Raw genomic sequence first — 19,447 nt, 5'->3', positions numbered from 1 at the left:
CAGCAACACAGTTGAATAATCCAAATTTGCAAAACAGAGACTGACAGAAACACACCCATTCTGTTTCTGCACCTTCATCAGTTTCTGTTTTGCTCTCCCTTCTATCTTCTCTAGTCTCTTTCTCGTTATCTCATAATTTCCTCCTCTGTTTCCTGAAACCATCTCCTTTATCTTCAGCAGTTCTTCCCTGTTCTCATTGTTGAGGACATGATACCTGTTCCCACATTTCTCAACAATCCACTGGAGGGCCTTCCCTTCATTCTCAATGTGCTGCTCAATGGTTGTGTCTCGTAGAGTACAGTATAATACAGTACATTAGTGTACTCCACTTTAGTGTGGTCTACTATGTACTGTACTCTACTCTTCTTTACTGTACTTATTTATTAGGATCCTCATTGGTCGACAGCTAGTTTTGCTGTGGTCCGACAATGAAAAAAGACATTACAGAAACATACGTGTGTGTGTGTGTGTGTGTGTGTGTGTGTGTGTGTGTGTGCATCTATCAGTTACACATACATGTCAGTACATACAACATGTAGGTCACATGAGGAAGAGGAGTTGTGCCGTGAGGTGTTGCTTTATTGGTATTTTGAAACCAGGTTTGCTGTTCACTTGTGCTACAGTGCCTTGCGAAAGTATTCGGCCCCCTTGAACTTTGCAACCTTTCGCCACATTTCAGGCTTCAAACATAAAGATATAAAACTGTATTTTTTTGTGAAGAATCAACAACAAGTGGGACACAATCACAAAGTGGAACGACATTTATTGGATATTTCAAACTTTTTTAACAAATCAAAAACTGAAAAATTGGGCGTGCAAAATTATTCAGCCCCCTTAAGTTAATACTTTGTAGCGCCACCTTTTGCTGCGATTACAGCTGTAAGTCGCTTGGGGTATGTCTCTATCAGTTTTGCACATCGAGAGACTGAATTTTTTTCCCATTCCTCCTTGCAAAACAGGTCGAGCGCAGTGAGGTTGGATGGAGAGCATTTGTGAACAGCAGTTTTCAGTTCTTTCCACAGATTCTCGATTGGATTCAGGTCTGGACTTTGACTTGGCCATTCTAACACCTGGATATGTTTATTTTTTAACCATTCCATTGTAGATTTTGCTTTATGTTTTGGATCATTGTCTTGTTGGAAGACAAATCTCCGTCCCAGTCTCAGGTCTTTTGCAGACTCCATCATTCTTCCAGAATGGTCCTGTATTTGGCTCCATCCATCTTCCCATCAATTTTAACCATCTTCCCTGTCCCTGCTGAAGAAAAGCCACCATGTTTTACAGTGGGGATGGTGTGTTCAGCTGTGTTGCTTTTACGCCAAACATAACGTTTTGCATTGTTGCCAAAAAGTTCAATTTTGGTTTCATCTGACCAGAGCACCTTCTTCCACATGTTTGGTGTGTCTCCCAGGTGGCTTGTGGCAAACTTTAAACAACACTTTTTATGGATATCTTTAAGAAATGGCTTTCTTCTTGCCACTCTTCCATAAAGGCCAGATTTGTGCAATATACGACTGATTGTTGTCCTATGGACAGAGTCTCCCACCTCAGCTGTAGATCTCTGCAGTTCATCCAGAGTGATCATGGGCCTCTTGGCTGCATCTCTGATCAGTCTTCTCCTTGTATGAGCTGAAAGTTTAGCGGGACGGCCAGGTCTTGGTAGATTTGCAGTGGTCTGATACTCCTTCCATTTCAATATTATCGCTTGCACAGTGCTCCTTGGGATGTTTAAAGCTTGGGAAATCTTTTTGTATCCAAATCCGGCTTTAAACTTCTTCACAACAGTATCTCGGACCTGCCTGGTGTGTTCCTTGTTCTGGTGTGTTCCTGAGACTATCACAGTGCAGGTGCATTTATACGGAGACTTGATTACACACAGGTGGATTGTATTTATCATCATTAGTCATTTACGTCAACATTGGATCATTCAGAGATCCTCACTGAACTTCTGGAGAGAGTTTGCTGCACTGAAAGTAAAGGGGCTGAATAATTTTGCACGCCCAATTTTTCAGTTTTTGATTTGTTAAAAAAGTTTGAAATATTCAATAAATGTCGTTCCACTTCATGATTGTGTCCCACTTGTTGTTTATTCTTCACAAAAAAATACAGTTTTATATCTTTATGTTTGAAGCCTGAAATGTGGCAAAAGGTCGCAAAGTTCAAGGGGGCCGAATACTTTCGCAAGGCACTGTATATAAGATAGAAGCGAGTTCCATGCACTCATGACTCTGTATAATACTGCACTTTTCCATGAATTTGTTCTGGATCTGGGGACTGTGAAAAGACCCCTTGTGACATTTTCTTAATTTTTTATTTAACCAGGCTCATTGAGATTTGAAATGTCTTTTTCAAGAGCGTCCTGGCCAAGATCGACAGCACCAAGTCATTACACAATTATAGACAGACAACATGAAAAACTACAAGTAATCTAGTAAAAACATAGAATTCACAAGAGTGTAACAAAATTATAAAACAGCCAATTAATAACATTGACAGGTCAGGGAATCAGCCTCAAAAGTCTTCATCAGTGATTTAAAAACACCAATCGGGACAAGTTCTTCCAGTTTAAAAGTATTTTGTAAGGCGTTCCAAGCCGATGGCGCAGAGTACATAAAAGCCCTTTTATCAAATTCAGTTGGGACTTTTGGAACAGTTAGCAGGATAAAGTCCAGCGAACGAAGAGAATACCCACCACATTTCTGAACAATAAAAATGCCCAAATAAAATGGTAGTAAACCCAAAATGGCTTTGTAAATAAAAGTATACCAGTGACTGAGCCTACTAGTGACTAGAGAAGGCCAGCCAACCCTGGTATATAAAGTGTAGTGGTGCGTAAGGGTTTTGCAGTTTAAAATAAATCACAATGTGCCATGGTAAAGGGTGTCAATTGATCTCAAACACTGAGCAGAAACATTCATATATAAAATATTTCCATAGTCTAGTAAAGGCATAAATGTAGCTGATACTAGCTTCCTTCTGGCTTCAAAAGAAAAACAGGCCTTATTCCTAAAATAAAATCCCAACTTCAGCTTCAATTTTTCTGTAAGTTGTTGTCACGACTTCTGCCGAAGTCTGTCCCTCTCCTGGTTCGGGCGGTGTTCGGCAGTTGACGTCGCCGGCCTTCTAGTCATCGCCGATCCACCTTTCATTTTCCATTGGTTTGGTCTTGTCTTCCCTCACACCTGGTTTCAATTCCATGTTGTTAATCCTCTTTTTCTCCCATGTCCTTGTCTGGAATTGTTTCTTGTAGTGCGTGTGTATGTTATGCTGGTGGTTACTGGGTTTTGTTTGACCTGGTTTCCGGGTTTTGTTTGACCGATTGTTCTGTTTATTAAACAACACCGTTGTAAATCAGTTTTCGTTCTCCTGCGCCTTACTTCTCTGCCCCCAGTACGCACCCCGTTACAGTTGTTGAATATGCAATTTAAGTGAGGCCGTCATCAATTAAAATTCCAAGATATTTATGAGGTTACAGTCTCAATCTCATTGCCCTGACAGGTAGTATTAGGTGAAAGGTTCAGAGATCTATTTCTTGCTTTAGAAAACACCATTAGTTTAGTCAGTATTAAGAATAAGCTTCAATTGACACAAGGTATGTTGAACAGTATAAAAAGCAGTTTGAAAGTTCTGGAAAGCTTTTGTGAGAGACAAGGCACAACAATAAATAACAGTATCATCAGCATAAAAGTGAAGTTGTGCATTTTGCATATTTTTTGTATAAATTATTTATATAAATAGTTAAGAGGGGACCAAGTACAGAGCCCTGGGGCACACCATTACAGACAGACAATTTAACAGACATGAGCCTATAAAATTGAGTGCACTGAGTTCTATCAGACAGATAGTTAGCAAACCATGCAACTGCATGCTCCGAAAGACCTACACTCGACAATCTCTGCCTCAGTATAGCATGATCAGCTGTATCAAAAGCATTAGAAAGATCAATAAAAAGTGAGACCCAGTGCTGTTTTTTTGTCAAGGGCTTCAGTGATATCATTTAAAATCTTCATGGCTGCTGTAATTGTGCTATGCTTCTTCCTGAAGCACGATTGGTACATTGATAAAATTGTTTTTATATACTATTTTGCTGTTCACTCATAAGGGTTTCAAGTATTTTCACCAGGGGTGACAGCTTTGAGATTGGCCTATAATTATTTAAAAGAGTATGAACTCACCCTTTTAAAAGTGGTAGGACAATGCTGATTTCCAGATGTTTGGAATTTAATTACATTCCAGGGTTAGATTGAACAGATATGTAAGTGGTTCAGCTATGAAATCAGCTGCCAGATGTAAAAAGCAGAGATCAAGAAGATCAGAACCTGCCGGCTTTCTCTGATCTAAGGATTTCAGGGCTTTATGTACCTCCTGCACTGAGAATGGCAAAAAGCTAAAAGTTTGATCAGCTCTCGTTGGTTCATCCACACAGGGTTGTACAGAAACAGAGCACACTGAATCAAACAGCCTACCAGATGATACAAAGTGATCATTGAAACAATTCAGTTTTGCCATATACAGCAACAAAGTCCTTCAATACACATGAAGGTAAATCATTCACATTACCGTTTCCAGACTTAATAGCCTTCCAAAAGTTTAGGGTCATTCAGGTTATCAGTGGTAACAGACATAAAATATTCAGACTTGGCCTTCCTGAGAAGAAAAATAACACTTGTTTCGTAACTGCCTAAAAAGAAGCCAATCAGCATCAAAACATGATTTCCTTGCTTTAGCCCAGGCTAGATCATCCCGCCCTTTAACACTGAACCTGTGGAATGGGGCATTTTTGTTTACTATTTGGAAAAAAACAACATGAAAGAATTTCCAAGCAGTTTCCACATCAGGAATAAGCTCAATCTTGCTCCAGTCAAAATAAAAACAAATCATGAAAGAAAGCCTGCTCATTAAAACTCTTCAAATTTGTCTTACGAATAAACCATGGGTTTGTTTTAGGAACCTTAGTATTTGTAACAGCAACATGGTCACTTAAATCATTACAAAAAACACCAACCTGTCACGGCTGTTGAAGGAAGAGGAACAAGGTGCAGCGTGGTGAGTGTACATATTATTTTATTTAGAAAAGACGCCGAACAAAACAATAAACACTACAAACAAACCGTGAAGCTATAGACTATGTGCCATGAACAAAGACAACTTCCCACAAAGAAAGGAGGGAAAAAGGGCTCCCTAAGTATGGTTCCCAATCAGAGACAACGATAGACAGCTGTACCTGATTGAGAACCATACCGGTCAAAACATAGAAATGCAAAATCATAGATAACAAAACATAAAATGCCCACCCCAAATCACACCCTGACCAAACCAAATAGAGACATTAAAAAGATCTCTAAAGATCTCTACAACCACATAATATTTACGTGGAACATTTGTCAATATCAAATCAATCAGGGTAGATTTCTCTGGAGATTTGGGTGAGTGGGTGAGTTAATCAACTGGGTCAGATTCATAGAATTACAAAACATTTCTAAGTCATCAGACACCGGCTTTAACCAACACGAGTTGAGATCACCAATCAAGATCATTTCACTGTAAAGAAGTTTAGACATAAGGTGCATCAGAGAAGAAAATGCATCACTGAGAGCAGAGGGGGGTCTATAACAGCCAATCACAGATACAGAGAGCAGAGGGGGGTCTATAAAAGCCAATCACAGTTATAAAGGGACCCTTGGAAACCTCAAGATTCAAAGCAAGAAATTCCAACTGTTTACAAATAGTTTCAGACTTTGCCACACTTACAAGGAATTTATACTTTACATATATAGCCACACCCCCACCTTTCTTAACTCGATCAGGGCGATACACATTGTAACCAATTATACAAATATCCTTATCAAGAACAGACTTTCTGAGCCAGGTTTCAGAAAACACAATTACAGCAGAGAACACCAGCAAAACAAAATAGTTTGCACTACAAAACAAGGAAATTGTGGATTTACTCAACCATAAATGAATAGATTATTAGTAGGTTAAAATCTACTAGTCACAGACAAACGACTTGACATGCTGCCATCTTGGCATGTCTGGTGGGGTAAGTGTGTGTGTCAGCGATGTGTGTATTCGCTCTCTGATTACAATGAAGAGCAAGATGTGCGGCTCTGGCCACTTGAAGCATGATGCTGTGCATCATGAATGTAATTCAATATGTAATGTATCCATGAGATGGTGCTATAGGATTAGATGAATGCTCAAGGCCTCTGGAATGATCTCAGTGATGGGTGCTCACTCATTTTAGGCAACTCTAGGGATACAATATGGATTAGTTTGTGGCATTTTTCAAATGTAAGGGGAACTGTCTATGACCTCATTTAATGTATTACAGATTTTGGCTTTTGGAGAAGCATGGCACAATCACATTTATGTCAAGACTAGATGGACATCAGCATGGAGTTCATAGATTGTTGGGCATTGTTTAGTGTTTATTAATTCAAACAAGAATAAATACTTTTGATTTCAATGCAATGTTGACTGTGAACTCTCCATAGACCTACAGAATTCACGCATGCGACATGTGTGAAGAAATCAACAAATGAGTGAGTGTGTGTGTAGTACTTCAACAAGTTTGACATGGCATAGTCAGTTTATGATGAGACTGTAAAGTTGCAATACTTCACAATATGATATGGACATTAAATAATATACACCAATGGTGGATCATAGTGGATCATTTGAAAGACAGTTTGTAAGTATGAGCTTTTTATGCTTCTCAACATCCACACGGATGAAGAATTGGTGCCCAGCTGTTCCAAGGGAGATGCCTCACTGATCACGTGGTACATGTTGGAGCGCATGTACTTCTGCTGCGTTCATAACCAAGTAGCAAGGTGGTAGAGGTCAGCATGTGGAACAAATCGGAGCTCAGGGATGATAGACGAGTTTCCCACTAGAAATTACGAATTGGAGAAGCAGTTAAAGTGGATTTTTCCCAGTCGTATATTGTAAATACCACCTTCCCACTTGGTTAACAACGCATTATAAATCCTAGGAGGAGGATCTCAGGAATGTAATTGAGGGCCCTTTGAGCCAATTAAGGCTTCGCACCCGAATCTCCACCAATGACTGAGAAGGAGGCGAGGTCTTGGATGGACTCGGATGGCGTTGGGAAGAACTTGGATAATTTCAGTCGAGGAAAATGGAAAAAGGGACAATTCATTTATAGGAGCAGAAGAAGTTATTCCTCAGTGTTTGACAGGGATTTGTTTGCACATCTTTACTGTGGAACTAGGAAAAATAACGATATTCATCAGGATTCGAAATATGGTGAGTTCTATGTGTTGTGGAAAATGTTCCCGAACTTCAAGATTGTTTGAAAGTCATTTTATGATTTACAATACAGTAATATAACCAGTACATTATGTTCAGCTGTATTTGGACGGTATTCTACGAATGGAAGAGATCTAACTTACATGTTTTCTCTGCAAACAAAGTGAGTGATCGTTCGCCCGGGTGCGCTGTTTTAAAACGTGGCGAGTTGTCTTTGCCAACATGTATCGGTTTGTCAATTCAGAGACGCGTGTCTCATAATAATTTGTCCTGTGGGTTCTGTTAGTTCTGCTACTATTGTAAACCGTTATGCTTTGAAACATGCAAGGACAAAACAAATTAATGTATAATTGTATCTTTCTCATGCATACAGTCTTTAGTCTTTCAGAAATGTCAATGTACGAAATTGGCAGGAACGTGGTTGTCACACCAATGACAAAATTGTGATGAATTTCTAGATGTTCTGTACAAACTCAATGCCGAACGTTATGGTTCCCCTCTGTTCTTTTTTCCCAGGGTACAGGTGCATGATATTAAAATAGATAGCATAGTATCAAGTGCAACCTAAATGTAATTATGATTTCTATCCACTCCTTACCAAGACAATTAAGGCCTGACAATATAAACAATACTTTCAATCAGAGTTATTACAGGTTCACTATTTATTTCTGATTAATAAACTAGTCTATAAACTAATAAACCAGGCTACTAATTATAAACTGTTTGTGAATGATAAAGTATTGTCATAACTGCAAATTTACTGTAGCAGTACTGTATAATACATTACCCTTTAGTTTCTGATTAAGTCTAGTTTATATATTTTAGCCTAATCCAAAATAGTATTGGAATACTTATATAGCCAAACGTTGTACTGTGTATCATGAAGTTTGAATCAAACACTTTAGAAGGTGTTCCAGAGCACCCTAACTCCATTTCAACAAATTCACTTAGTCACGTATAGCATTCCTCAATCAAGCAAGTGCATGACTCCACTGAACTGGAACTTTCTTTGGTAACACTTGTATTAATCAGAAAAGTCTCATTTGAATCAGAGTAGCCTACATCCGATCAAACAGTATTCCAGGAATCTATGCGCCTCGGGCTAGGCTGCTAAAAGATGGTTTAGATACGGTGAGCACTTTGATCTGCTATTGTATTGTCTGGCTCCATGCTTGTCCAGTTCACTTTGCATCAGCACTGGGGGAAGAGTTGAGAGCCTGTGAGATTTGCACACACTATCGGTAATTTGCTTAGCAAATAGCCAGGTCACTTGGCTGCTGTGAGTACAGATGCCTCTACCCCTGGTAAGGACTCCTAAAAAGGGATCTCTGGTATTTGGGGAGTATGAGGACTCTTTGCTGTACCCAGGTTTTCTGCAGTCAGTGGTTCTCTAGCTGAGCAGTTAGGTGAAGTGAACCCTGGGCCTTTAGACGGCACGCTCTACCATGCATAAGACTTCCTCCTGTAGAACAAACACCACAGGTACATCACCATCATGCCCTAAACTTCCATCTTTATTTTGGCTCAGCAGCTCTGGTTCCTGGCTTAGCCTTACATGCTAAGAATCAAACCATAACTCCTTCAGCATCCCACCTAGTTTGTCCTTAGCTTCATACCAGAGGGTTGATTTCAGATTGGGGAGCCTCTGTTATTCTTTTCCTGGTTGTTATTGTCGATCACAGATGCAGCTGGACAGAATCACTAATTTCCCAAAGTGTGTGTGTCGGGTCTGTAAGTTCATCCAGTGGGTAGAGGCTTATGGGAAAGCCTCAGAGTGTCTGGCAGAGGGTGAGAGTCGGGCCAGAGTGCATAGCAGTCTGCAGAGAGGAGCATACTTCCGATTTTTCAGAGGACTGTTGTGCGATCATGCAGTAAATCCTCCCATTCACCACTGAGGAGCACTGAGATGTAATGTGGATCAGCACATCGCACAGCCATAGCTGGGTGTGAAACTGACTGACTGGGCTTTACTTCCTTCGTTCTGGAGGTGGACATGGGAGATTTGTCACCAAAATGTGTATTTACCAGCTGTGAACATCTGTGTTCAGAATTGGACTCGAGATGTGAAGCTTCTGGTTCCGTTGTCAATATTTTTGGACACTATGGATCTGTGACTTTCTCCTATAATGTCTTGTCATTTACACTATTCAATTGTCACTATTACATACAAACCACACTGGCCATGTTGCGCGCGCAAGTATCGCAAAATAAATGTACATGTCTGCGTAGCCAAGCGCTAAAGTAGAACGTGGTTTTATTTGAGACACTCCACGTGCTGCAAGTCCCCTCCTTATTGGTTATCAGGAAGATAGAAACCCACGTGGATGCTTGAAAGACAAACAAGGATAAATGAATTAAAGATAACTAACTAAAAACTAGGTTTCCCTTTTTAATCTGTGGATTGTTCGTTGGAGCAGAGAAACTCACGATTTTATATGACTCCGGGTCAAAATTCTACAAAGAACCAGCTAAAAAGAGGACCATATGCATGTCAGATAAAATAACAACCCAATGTACATCTCACTGGACAAACTAGCTAGCAATAGCAACTAGCCAGATGTCCATGAATGTTTTATGTGTGTTTCACACATAATTAATGTATTTGAAATTAATATATTTGATTAAAAGTAGATTTTGGTATTTTAATCTGCATGTCATAATCATGTCTGGTGTGGATGGACAAATCAACATGTGCACAATGGCGCACGGGGAGCGCATGTGTGGCCGATGTAGTCAGTATGTTAGGGTGACTAACGAAACTCCTAAACACTTAAACACTATCTCCAGTACCCACTCTGAAGTCAGCATAATGCATATTACTGTAAATATCAACGTTTTGAACTGGCCTGTTGTCATTTGTCGTAATTTGAGGTTGGGAGAGAATGTTGTTCTACTGACATTAAAATGCTTCCAGAGCTACTAGCTGGGCAGCTAACAACGACCTATTTGGCTTCTCCCTCTCTACTATTGCCTCACACACTGACATAGTGACATTCTGACATTCTGTGAAAAAATTGTCAAATGAGTAAGATGGCTGGCCTTGCTTAGATCTTATTGGGAGACAACAAAATGAAGCAAAAAGGTATTCTGTATTTTCAGAAAAGGTCTAACTTGAATATTCTGCCAGATGTACTCTTTCTAAAGGTAAATCACATCATTTTCAAGCACGCTCTGAGAGAGGACAAGATCTTACATGCACTGCAATTTGTCAAAAGCTTGCTGTGTTCTTCAGTGATGGGTGTGTGTTGCCTAGCACTTTATGACACCACAGGAATGGATCTCTTCTGCTGTTCTGGACTACACTTCAATTTGGGGATCTCTGATTCATTCTCATATTCTCAGTGTAGACACTCAATAGTGCCTGATCCCTCCACGTGTCCAAATGTCTATACACCAGGGACCCTAAGAAAGCCAGTGCAGCTTTAACCCTAACCCTAGGGCATGCTATTGAAGTGTATTTCCCACACCAGACACCCATATACTGTAATTACAGCTGCTGATGTGAAATGCCATGCTGCTCCTCTGGCTTATATTGATCCCTGTATCTAGGCCAGCTAACATTTCAGGCCTGTCAGAGGCTTTAGAAAGCAGCTATGAACATGATATTTAGCTATGGAATGGTATACATTGAGTTACTGCTAACTCGCTCTGTAGATCTATTTACAGTGCCCTGCGAAAGTATTCGGCCCCGTTGAACTTTGCGACCTTTTGCCACATTTCAGGCTTCAAACATAAAGATATAAAACTGTATTTGTTTGTGAAGAATCAACAAGTGGGACACAATCATGAAGTGGAACGACATTTATTGGATATTTCAAACTTTTTTAACAAATCAAAAACTGAAAAATTGGGCGTGCAAAATTATTCAGCCCTCTTAAGTTAATATTTTGTAGCGCCACCTTTTGCTGCGATTACAGCTGTAAGTCGCTTGGGGTATGTCTCTATCAGTTTTGCACATCGAGAGACTGACATTTTTTCCCATTCCTCCTTGCAAAACAGCTCGAGCTCAGTGAGGTTGGATGGAGAGCATTTGTGAACAGCAGTTTTCAGTTCTTTCCACAGATTCTCGATTGGATTCAGGTCTGGACTTTGACTTGGCCATTCTAACACCTGGATATGTTTATTTTTGAACCATTCCATTGTAGATTTTACTTTATGTTTTGGATCATTGTCTTGTTGGAAGGTCTCCATCCCAGTCTCATGTCTTTTGCAGACTCCATCAGGTTTTCTTCCAGAATGGTCCTGTATTTGGCTCCATCCATCTTCCCATCAATTTTAACCATCTTCCCTGTCCCTGCTGAAGAAAAGCAGGCCCAAACCATGATGCTGCCACCACCATGTTTGACAGTGGGGATGGTGTGTTCAGCTGTGTTGCTTTTACGCCAAACATAACGTTTTGCATTGTTGCCAAAAAGTTCAATTTTGGTTTCATCTGACCAGAGCACCTTCTTCCACATGTTTGGTGTGTCTCCCAGGTGGCTTGTGGCAAACTTTAAACGACACTTTTTATGGATATCTTTAAGAAATGGCTTTCTTCTTGCCACTCTTCCATAAAGGCCAGATTTGTGCAATATACGACTGATTGTTGTCCTATGGACAGAGTCTCCCACCTCAGCTGTAGATCTCTGCAGTTCATCCAGAGTGATCATGGGCCTCTTGGCTGCATCTCTGATCAGTCTTCTCCTTGTATGAGCTGAAAGTTTAGAGGGACGGCCAGGTCTCGGTAGATATGCAGTGGTCTGATACTCCTTCCATTTCAATATTATCGCTTGCACAGTGCTCCTTGGGATGTTTAAAGCTTGGGAAATATTTTTGTATCCAAATCCGGCTTTAAACTTCTTCACAACAGTATCTCGGACCTGCCTGGTGTGTTCCTTGTTCTTCATGATGCTCTCTGCGCTTTTAACGGACCTCTGAGACTATCACAGTGCAGGTGCATTTATACGGAGACTTGATTACACACAGGTGGATTGTATTTATCATCATTAGTCATTTAGGTCCATATTGGATCATTCAGAGATCCTCACTGAACTTCTGGAGAGAGTTTGCTGCACTGAAAGTAAAGGGGCTGAATAATTTTGCACGCCCAATTTTTCAGTTTTTGATTTGTTAGAAAAGTTTGAAATATCCAATAAATGTCGTTCCACTTCATGATGGTGTCCCACTTGTTGTTGATTCTTCACAACAAAAAAAAACAGTTTTATATCTTTATGTTTGAAGCCTGAAATGTGGCAAAAGGTCGCAAAGTTCAAGGGGGCCGAATACTTTCGCAAGGCACTGTAATTTCTCCTTATGGACTCTAATTTCCCAGTGTATGCAAACTGCTCTGCTATATCAGCTGTTATTGCTAACAAATGAGCATTTCCTAATGTGCGTTGGAACTCTACATTTCTAATGAGAGAAATATCCAATATCCTTTAAGTTCCACTCCTTGAGGGCTGACAGACTGCAGGCTGCTCTCTCAATCTCTCTCTCACTGTGATGTTTCAACTGCTCTTCCTCAGCATATCATAAAACTGCTCTGCCTGGCCCCTTGTCAACACACACACAGACAGAGAGAAAGAGAGACAAGGCAAGAAGGGCTTTCTATGCTATCAAAAGGAACCTAAAATTTGACATACCAATTAGGATTTGGCTAAAAATACTTGAATCAGTGATAGAACACATTGCCCTTTATGGTTGGGAGGTCTGGGGTCTGCTCACGAACCAAGAATTCACAAAATGGGACTAACACCAAATTGAGACTGTGCAACAAAAGAGCTGTAAAATATCCTCAGTGTACAACGTAAAATACCAAATAATGCATGCAGAGCAGAATTAGGCCAATACCCGCTAATTATCAAAATCCAGAAAAGAGACGTTATATTCCACAACCACCTAAATGGAAGCGATTCCCAAACCTTCCATAACAAAGCCATCACCTACAGAGAAATGAACCTGGGGAAGAGTCTCCTAAGCAAGCTGGTCCAAGACAGAAACACAATTAGATCTAACCTAACCAAAAATAATTACTTGACACAATGGAAAGAATTTACAAAAAAACTAGAATGCTATTTGAACGTAAAGAAATTGGTCAGGTATTGTGTATGTACAATATTTTACTATGTACAGACTGAGCATAGCCTTGCTATTGAGAAAGGCTGCCGAAGGCAGACCTGGTTCTCAAGAGAAGACAGGCTATGTGCACATTGCACACAAAATGAGGTGGAAACTGAGCTGCACTTCCTAACCTCCTGCCAAATGTATGACCATATTAGAGATGCATATTTCCCTCAGATTACACAGACCCACAAAGAATTTGAAAACAAACGCAATTTTGATAAACTCCCATATCTATTGGGTGAAATACCACAGTGTGCCATCACAGCAGCAAGATTTGTGACCTGTTGCCACAAGAAAAGGGCAACCAGAGAAGAACAAACACCGTTTTAAATACAACATATATTTATGTATTTTCCCTTTTGTACTTTAAGTATTTGAACATCAGTACAACACTGTATATACAGATAATAAGACATTTTTAAATGTCTTTATTCTTTTTGAACCTTTGTGAATAATGTTTACTGTTAATGTTTTATTGTTTATTTCTCTCTTGTTTATTATCTATTTCACTTGCTTTGGCATTGTAAACATATGTTTCCCATGCCAATAAAGCCCTATAATTGAAATGTAATTGAATTGAGAGAACTACAGAGAGGGGAGAAGGACAGAGAGAGAGCCTGGCCATTTTAGTATGCTGCAGGGCAATGTCCTCCCCAGCACAAGTGTTTTTGTCATCCTTGCCCGTCCATTCAGAGAGACCTGTTGTTTATAATGGACCACTGATTACAGTAACGCTGGCAATGGGAGATCATGACACACTGCCAATAACACAGCCATGCAGAGAGCACAGAGAGTCCAAGAAGCAGAATGTGGGTCTGTATGTGGGTCTGTGTGTGAGTCGGTGGGTTTGTATTACTATCCTTGTGTGTACCAGAAGTCACCACAAGGATAGGAAAAATCTCTCAAGTCCCCACAAGGACAGAGGCTATTTTAGGGTTACGATGGGGGTTAGGGAAATAGGATTTTGAATGGAAGTCAATTTTAGGTAGGATAGTAATACTGTGTGCGTGTGTGCGCGGAGAAGGGGAAGGAGAGATGTGCCTAGAGGATTCTCTCTACTGGTGCCAATGTGCACTCCAGAGCAGGCTCTTGGTTTTGTTTGTGACTCTATCATACAATTTCTGGAATGGCATTCTTCAATAAGGGCGCTTGAGATGTTTTTGGCTTAAAACAAGTGTCAAAAATCTGCTTGGTCACCTGGCTGGCTGCAGTCTTGGTTTAAAGTGTCCTAGATTGTGATTTTCATTATGTAGTACTGTACTACTGTATCTATACATGATAATTCCTCACCCTTTGAGAACATGTTTATTATTACTATTGTGACTGGTGTTATTACCAAAGCTAATTGTTGTGACTGGTGTTATTACCAAAGCTAATTGTTGTGACTGCACTGGGAACCGAACGGAGGCATTATCTGCAGGCCCTAGATGACATATTTCCTGTCTGTGCACAGCGAACTACAGTGTTGCTGACATGTAACGACATGCTTGGCCAAGTCTGTCATCAGATGGTTCTCTTTTTTCACCCTCTTGTCTACAGACCAGTGGGGGCCACTGATTGTCTGAATACCCGGGGCGCGAGGTGGTTGGAGTTGTCGACAAAGCAGCACGACAGATATAGGATACCAAGTTTTCGAACTACTGGTAGTTTCTTTGAGAATATGTATAAAGCGATCGGTGCACTTGACCAGCAGCATAAATACAACTATCACTTTTTCATGTCAAAAACTGAATGACCACTGTTGCACATGCTGCTACTGTTTTGAACAGATTAGATTATAATATTTAGAATAAGCAGCCAGCTCATGAATGAATGAGTACACCAGGGAGAACGCAACAAGCATGCAGATGCAATAAGTGAAAGCACATTATCTGGAGATACAGTAACTGGTGATACCAAGCTAACATAATGTCGCAAAGCATGATGAGTTTGCCAGTTAATTTTCATTTTGAATTAACTTTGCATGGGAGCTAACTAGCTACTTATAAGCTCTGCTTATTATTATTATTATTTTTTTTTTTTTTTTTATTTCACCTTTATTTAACCAGGTAGGTTGTTGAACAAGTTCTCATTTACAACTGCTACCTGGCCAAGATAAAGCATAGCAGTGTGAACAGACAACACAGAGTTACACATGGAGTAAACAATTAACAAGTCAATAACAGAGTAGAAAAAAAAGAAGGGGAAAAAAAAGAGTCTATATACATTGTGTGCAAAAGGCATGAGGAGGTAGGCGAATAATTACAATTTAGCAGATTAACACTGGAGTGATAAATGATCAGATGGTCATGTACAGGTAAAGATACTGGTGTGCAAAAGAGCAGAAAAGTAAATAAATATACAGTATGGGGATGAGGTAGGTAAATTGGGTGGGCTATTTACCGATAGACTAAGTACAGCTGCAGCGATCGGTTAGCTGCTCAGATAGCAGATGTTTGAAGTTGGTGAGGGAGATAAAAGTCTCCAACTTCAGCGATTTTTGCAATTCGTTCCAGTCACAGGCAGCAGAGAACTGGAACAAAAGGCGGCCAAATGAGGTGTTGGCTTTAGGGATGATCAGTGAGATACACCTGCTGGAGCGCGTGCTACGTGTTGCCATCGTGACCAGTGAACTGAGATAAGGCGGAGCTTTGCCTAGCATGGACTTGTAGATGACCTGGAGCCAATGGGTCTGGCGACGAATATGTAGCGAGGGCCAGCCGACTAGAGCATACAGGTTGCAGTGGTGGATGGTATAAGGTGCTTTAGTAACAAAACAGATGGCACTGTGATAAACCTCATCCAGTTTGCTGAGTAGAGTATTGGAAGCTATTTTGTAGATGACATCGCCAAAGTCGAGGATTGGTAGGATAGTCAGTTTTACTAGGGTAAGTTTGGCGGCGTGAGTGAAGGAGGCTTTGTTGCAGAATAGAAAGCCGACTCTAGATTTGATTTTAGATTGGAGATGTTTGATATGAGTCTGGAAGGAGAGTTTACAGTCTAGCCAGACACCTAGGTACTTATACATGTCCACATATTCTAGGTCGGAACCATCCAGGGTGGTGATGCTAGTGGTGATGCTAGTGCTAATGTGTATTTTTCTGTGTGTTTGAATAAAATCAACTATATTTAGGCTACTGAGCTTGTCTGATGCTTTAAGCACACTGTGGTTAAATAATTAAGACACACAAATGACTTGAGGGAGCCAGAGATCAAGATGACCTAACCAGAAGAAAAAAAACCTGTTCCCAAACCACCTCCTTCCGCTGCTGCTGGCCTTCGCAGATTCTTTAATTATGGCTCCTGAAGTTGTTTCATTTCTTTTATAATAAAGTCTTTGTATCTCAAAGTCATTGTCATCTAAATTACAATTATACAAATCTAAAAGTACTTTGCCAACTATGTAAAAATCACCTACATGAAGCCAATAAATGACAACATTGCAGCCTGCAGGTAGAAAATATAAAAATTAATCACATTAGCTACACATGGCCTGTCTGCAAGGAACTATGAAACATTGTATCGACTATCAACTTGGTCCAGCCCAAAGCTTGTGCCAACAAACTTGCAACATTGTATAAAATATCCTGGACCCTCAGTTTCCCGTGCCCTGAGCTGAGCTCCAGAGAGACACAACTGTAGTCTATTTTTGCAAGGGACAGGAAGTAATCAGGTAGGCCTATTTTATGAAATTTCCACCAGATCAGAACATTACAGAGAGCTGGAATGATTTTTCAAGTAGGCTACATTAAGGAACTATTTTAATTCTCAATGGATGTAAATACAGACTTCTTTTACTTGCTGTTTGAGGTGAATAAAAAATTGCTTTGAGAAGCGCCACAGTTCATTAGTGGTGTTGAGTTAAGACGATTAGAAACACTATCAGATCCCCAAATGGGCACATTTATAAGCCTACATTTGCGCACAGGCCAGGTAGCCTAGGCCTACTTCTTAGCGGAATCAGGTGCGTGTACTTACTCAACATTTACAGGAGCCTAGGTTGTGTGCTCTGCAAACAATGTGTCCCCTCCTACAATGACAACGGTAAGACTGTAGTAATAATATATTGAATGGATTAACAGAAATGATGGTAACCAAACAAACATTGTAGTAGTACATTTATGGTAAATGTACTACTGGTGCCATCCCAGCCTTCACAATGGATTAGTCCACTCAGACAGCCATCAATCAAGATGTGCCATAACATACTTTTTTTTTTTTGCAACTGCTTGACTAAAAAAATATATATGTATGTGTATACACTACCATTCAAAAGTTTGGGGTCACTTAGAAATGTCCTTGTTTTTGAAAGAAAAGCATATTTTTCATCCATTAAAATAACATCAAATTGATCAGAAATACAGTGTAGATATTGTTAATGTTGTAAATGACTACTGTAGCTGGAAACGGCTGATTTTAATGGAATATCTACATAGGCTTACAGAGGCCCATTATCAGCAACCATCACTCCTGTGTTCCAATGACACGTTGTGTTAGGCTTTTAAAATGATAAACTTGGATTAGCTAATTGATCATTAGAAAACCCTTTTGCAATTATGTTAGCACAGCTGAAAACTGTTATTCTGATTTACAGAAGCAATAAAACTGGCCTTCTTTAGACTAGTTGAGTATCTGGAGCATCAGCATTTGTGGGTTTGATTACTGGGGCGGCAGGGTAGCCTAGTGGTTAGAGTGTTAGAGTGTTGGACTAGTAACCGGGAGGTTGCAAGTTCAAACCCCCCGAGTTCAAACCCCCCGAGCTGTCGTTCTGCCCCTGAACAGGCAGTTAGTGTTCCTAGGCCGTCATTGAAAATAAGAATTTGTTCTTAATAACTGACTTGCCTAGTTAAATAAAGGTCAAATAAAAAATATAAAAAATCTGGCTCAAAATGGCCTGAAACAAAGTACTTTCTTCTGAAACTTGTCAATCTATTCCTGTTGCGAGAAATTGCCAAGAAACTCAAGATCTCGTACAGAATTGCGCAAACTGGCTCTAACAAGAATAGAAAGAGGAGTGGGAGGCCCCGGTGCACAACTGAGCAAGAGGACAAGTATAATAGTGTCTAGTTTGAGAAACAGATGTTAAGTCCTCAACTGACAGCTTCATTAAATAGTACCCGCAAAACACCAGTCTCAACGTCAACAGGGAAGAAGCGACTTCGGGATGCTGGCCTTCTAGGCAGAGTTCCTCTGTCCAGTGTCTGTGTTCTTTTGCCCATCTTAGTATTTTCTTTTTATTAGTCAGTCTGAGATATGGATTTTTCTTTGCAACTCTGCCTAGAATGCCAGCATCCCGGAGTCACCTCTTCAAGGCAAAGGGTGGCTACTTTGAAGAATCTCAAATATAAAATATTTGATTCCATATGTGTTATTTCATAGTCTTCACTATTATTCTAGAATGTAGAAAATAGTATAAATAAAGAAAAAACCCTTGAATTAGTAGGTGTGTCTAAACTTTTGATTGGTACTGTATATATGTATGTATGTATGTATGTGTATGTTAAAATACATAAATATTTGTACTATTTTCTTTGACCAATCACAAGTGGGGTGCCGCCCCTAACGCCCTAGTGGGTGGGCCGTCGCTAACTGTTGTCTCAGCTGCCTGCCTACCTGCCATCTAGACCTTCTTTAAAGGAATGTTTGAAGGCCTCCAATAGGCATGATCCTGTGTACTAAGCCTAAGGTGCTGACAGGCAGATAGACAGTGAGTGGTTGTATGTATATGATAGTACCCCCCTCCCCCAGGGAACATGGACTAGATACCACTAGAGGCCAGGCAGGATGTAATTTGGCCAAGGTGCGTCTCGTTTCCGCCCAGCAACTAAAAGAGCTGGGAAGAGTAATTATAGGAGTCAACAGGAGGTAAATGGAGGAATCTCCAGACTTTTTAAAAAGTCATTACGAGGAAGTCTGGACTCAGTTTAAGGATTTCTGTAAAAATGAGAGGTTTAATTTAAACATCATGTTAATCAAATAGAAGAAGACATTGGCCATCAGAATAACCATATTAAAGGTATTTATTTGGGAAATGTTTAATGCCAGGAAGGGATGTCTTTCTCTTTCCTCTTGAGGAAGCCCAGAGGATGAG

The 19,447-nt window shown here is 40.1% G+C and overlaps 1 protein-coding gene across 2 annotated transcripts in view; it reads left to right on the top strand.

Annotated features, from left to right (window-relative positions):
- Nucleotides 1-6,860: 6,860 nt before the first annotated feature.
- LOC110498373 (rho guanine nucleotide exchange factor 10) overlaps nucleotides 6,861-19,447 on the top strand; it is an 80,448-nt gene continuing 67,861 nt past the window's right edge. For both annotated transcript variants that reach the window (XM_036954986.1, XM_036954985.1), the window contains exon 1: nucleotides 6,861-7,272. In XM_036954986.1, coding sequence (XP_036810881.1) covers nucleotides 7,068-7,272 — 205 coding nt within the window. In that variant the 5' untranslated portion in view covers nucleotides 6,861-7,067. The remainder of the gene's footprint in view (nucleotides 7,273-19,447) is intronic.

This window comes from Oncorhynchus mykiss, chromosome 19 (genome assembly GCF_013265735.2).
Source record: "Oncorhynchus mykiss isolate Arlee chromosome 19, USDA_OmykA_1.1, whole genome shotgun sequence".
In the NCBI taxonomy this organism is placed as follows: Eukaryota; Metazoa; Chordata; class Actinopteri; order Salmoniformes; family Salmonidae; genus Oncorhynchus; species Oncorhynchus mykiss.
This window is presented reverse-complemented; position numbering and strand designations above follow the sequence as displayed.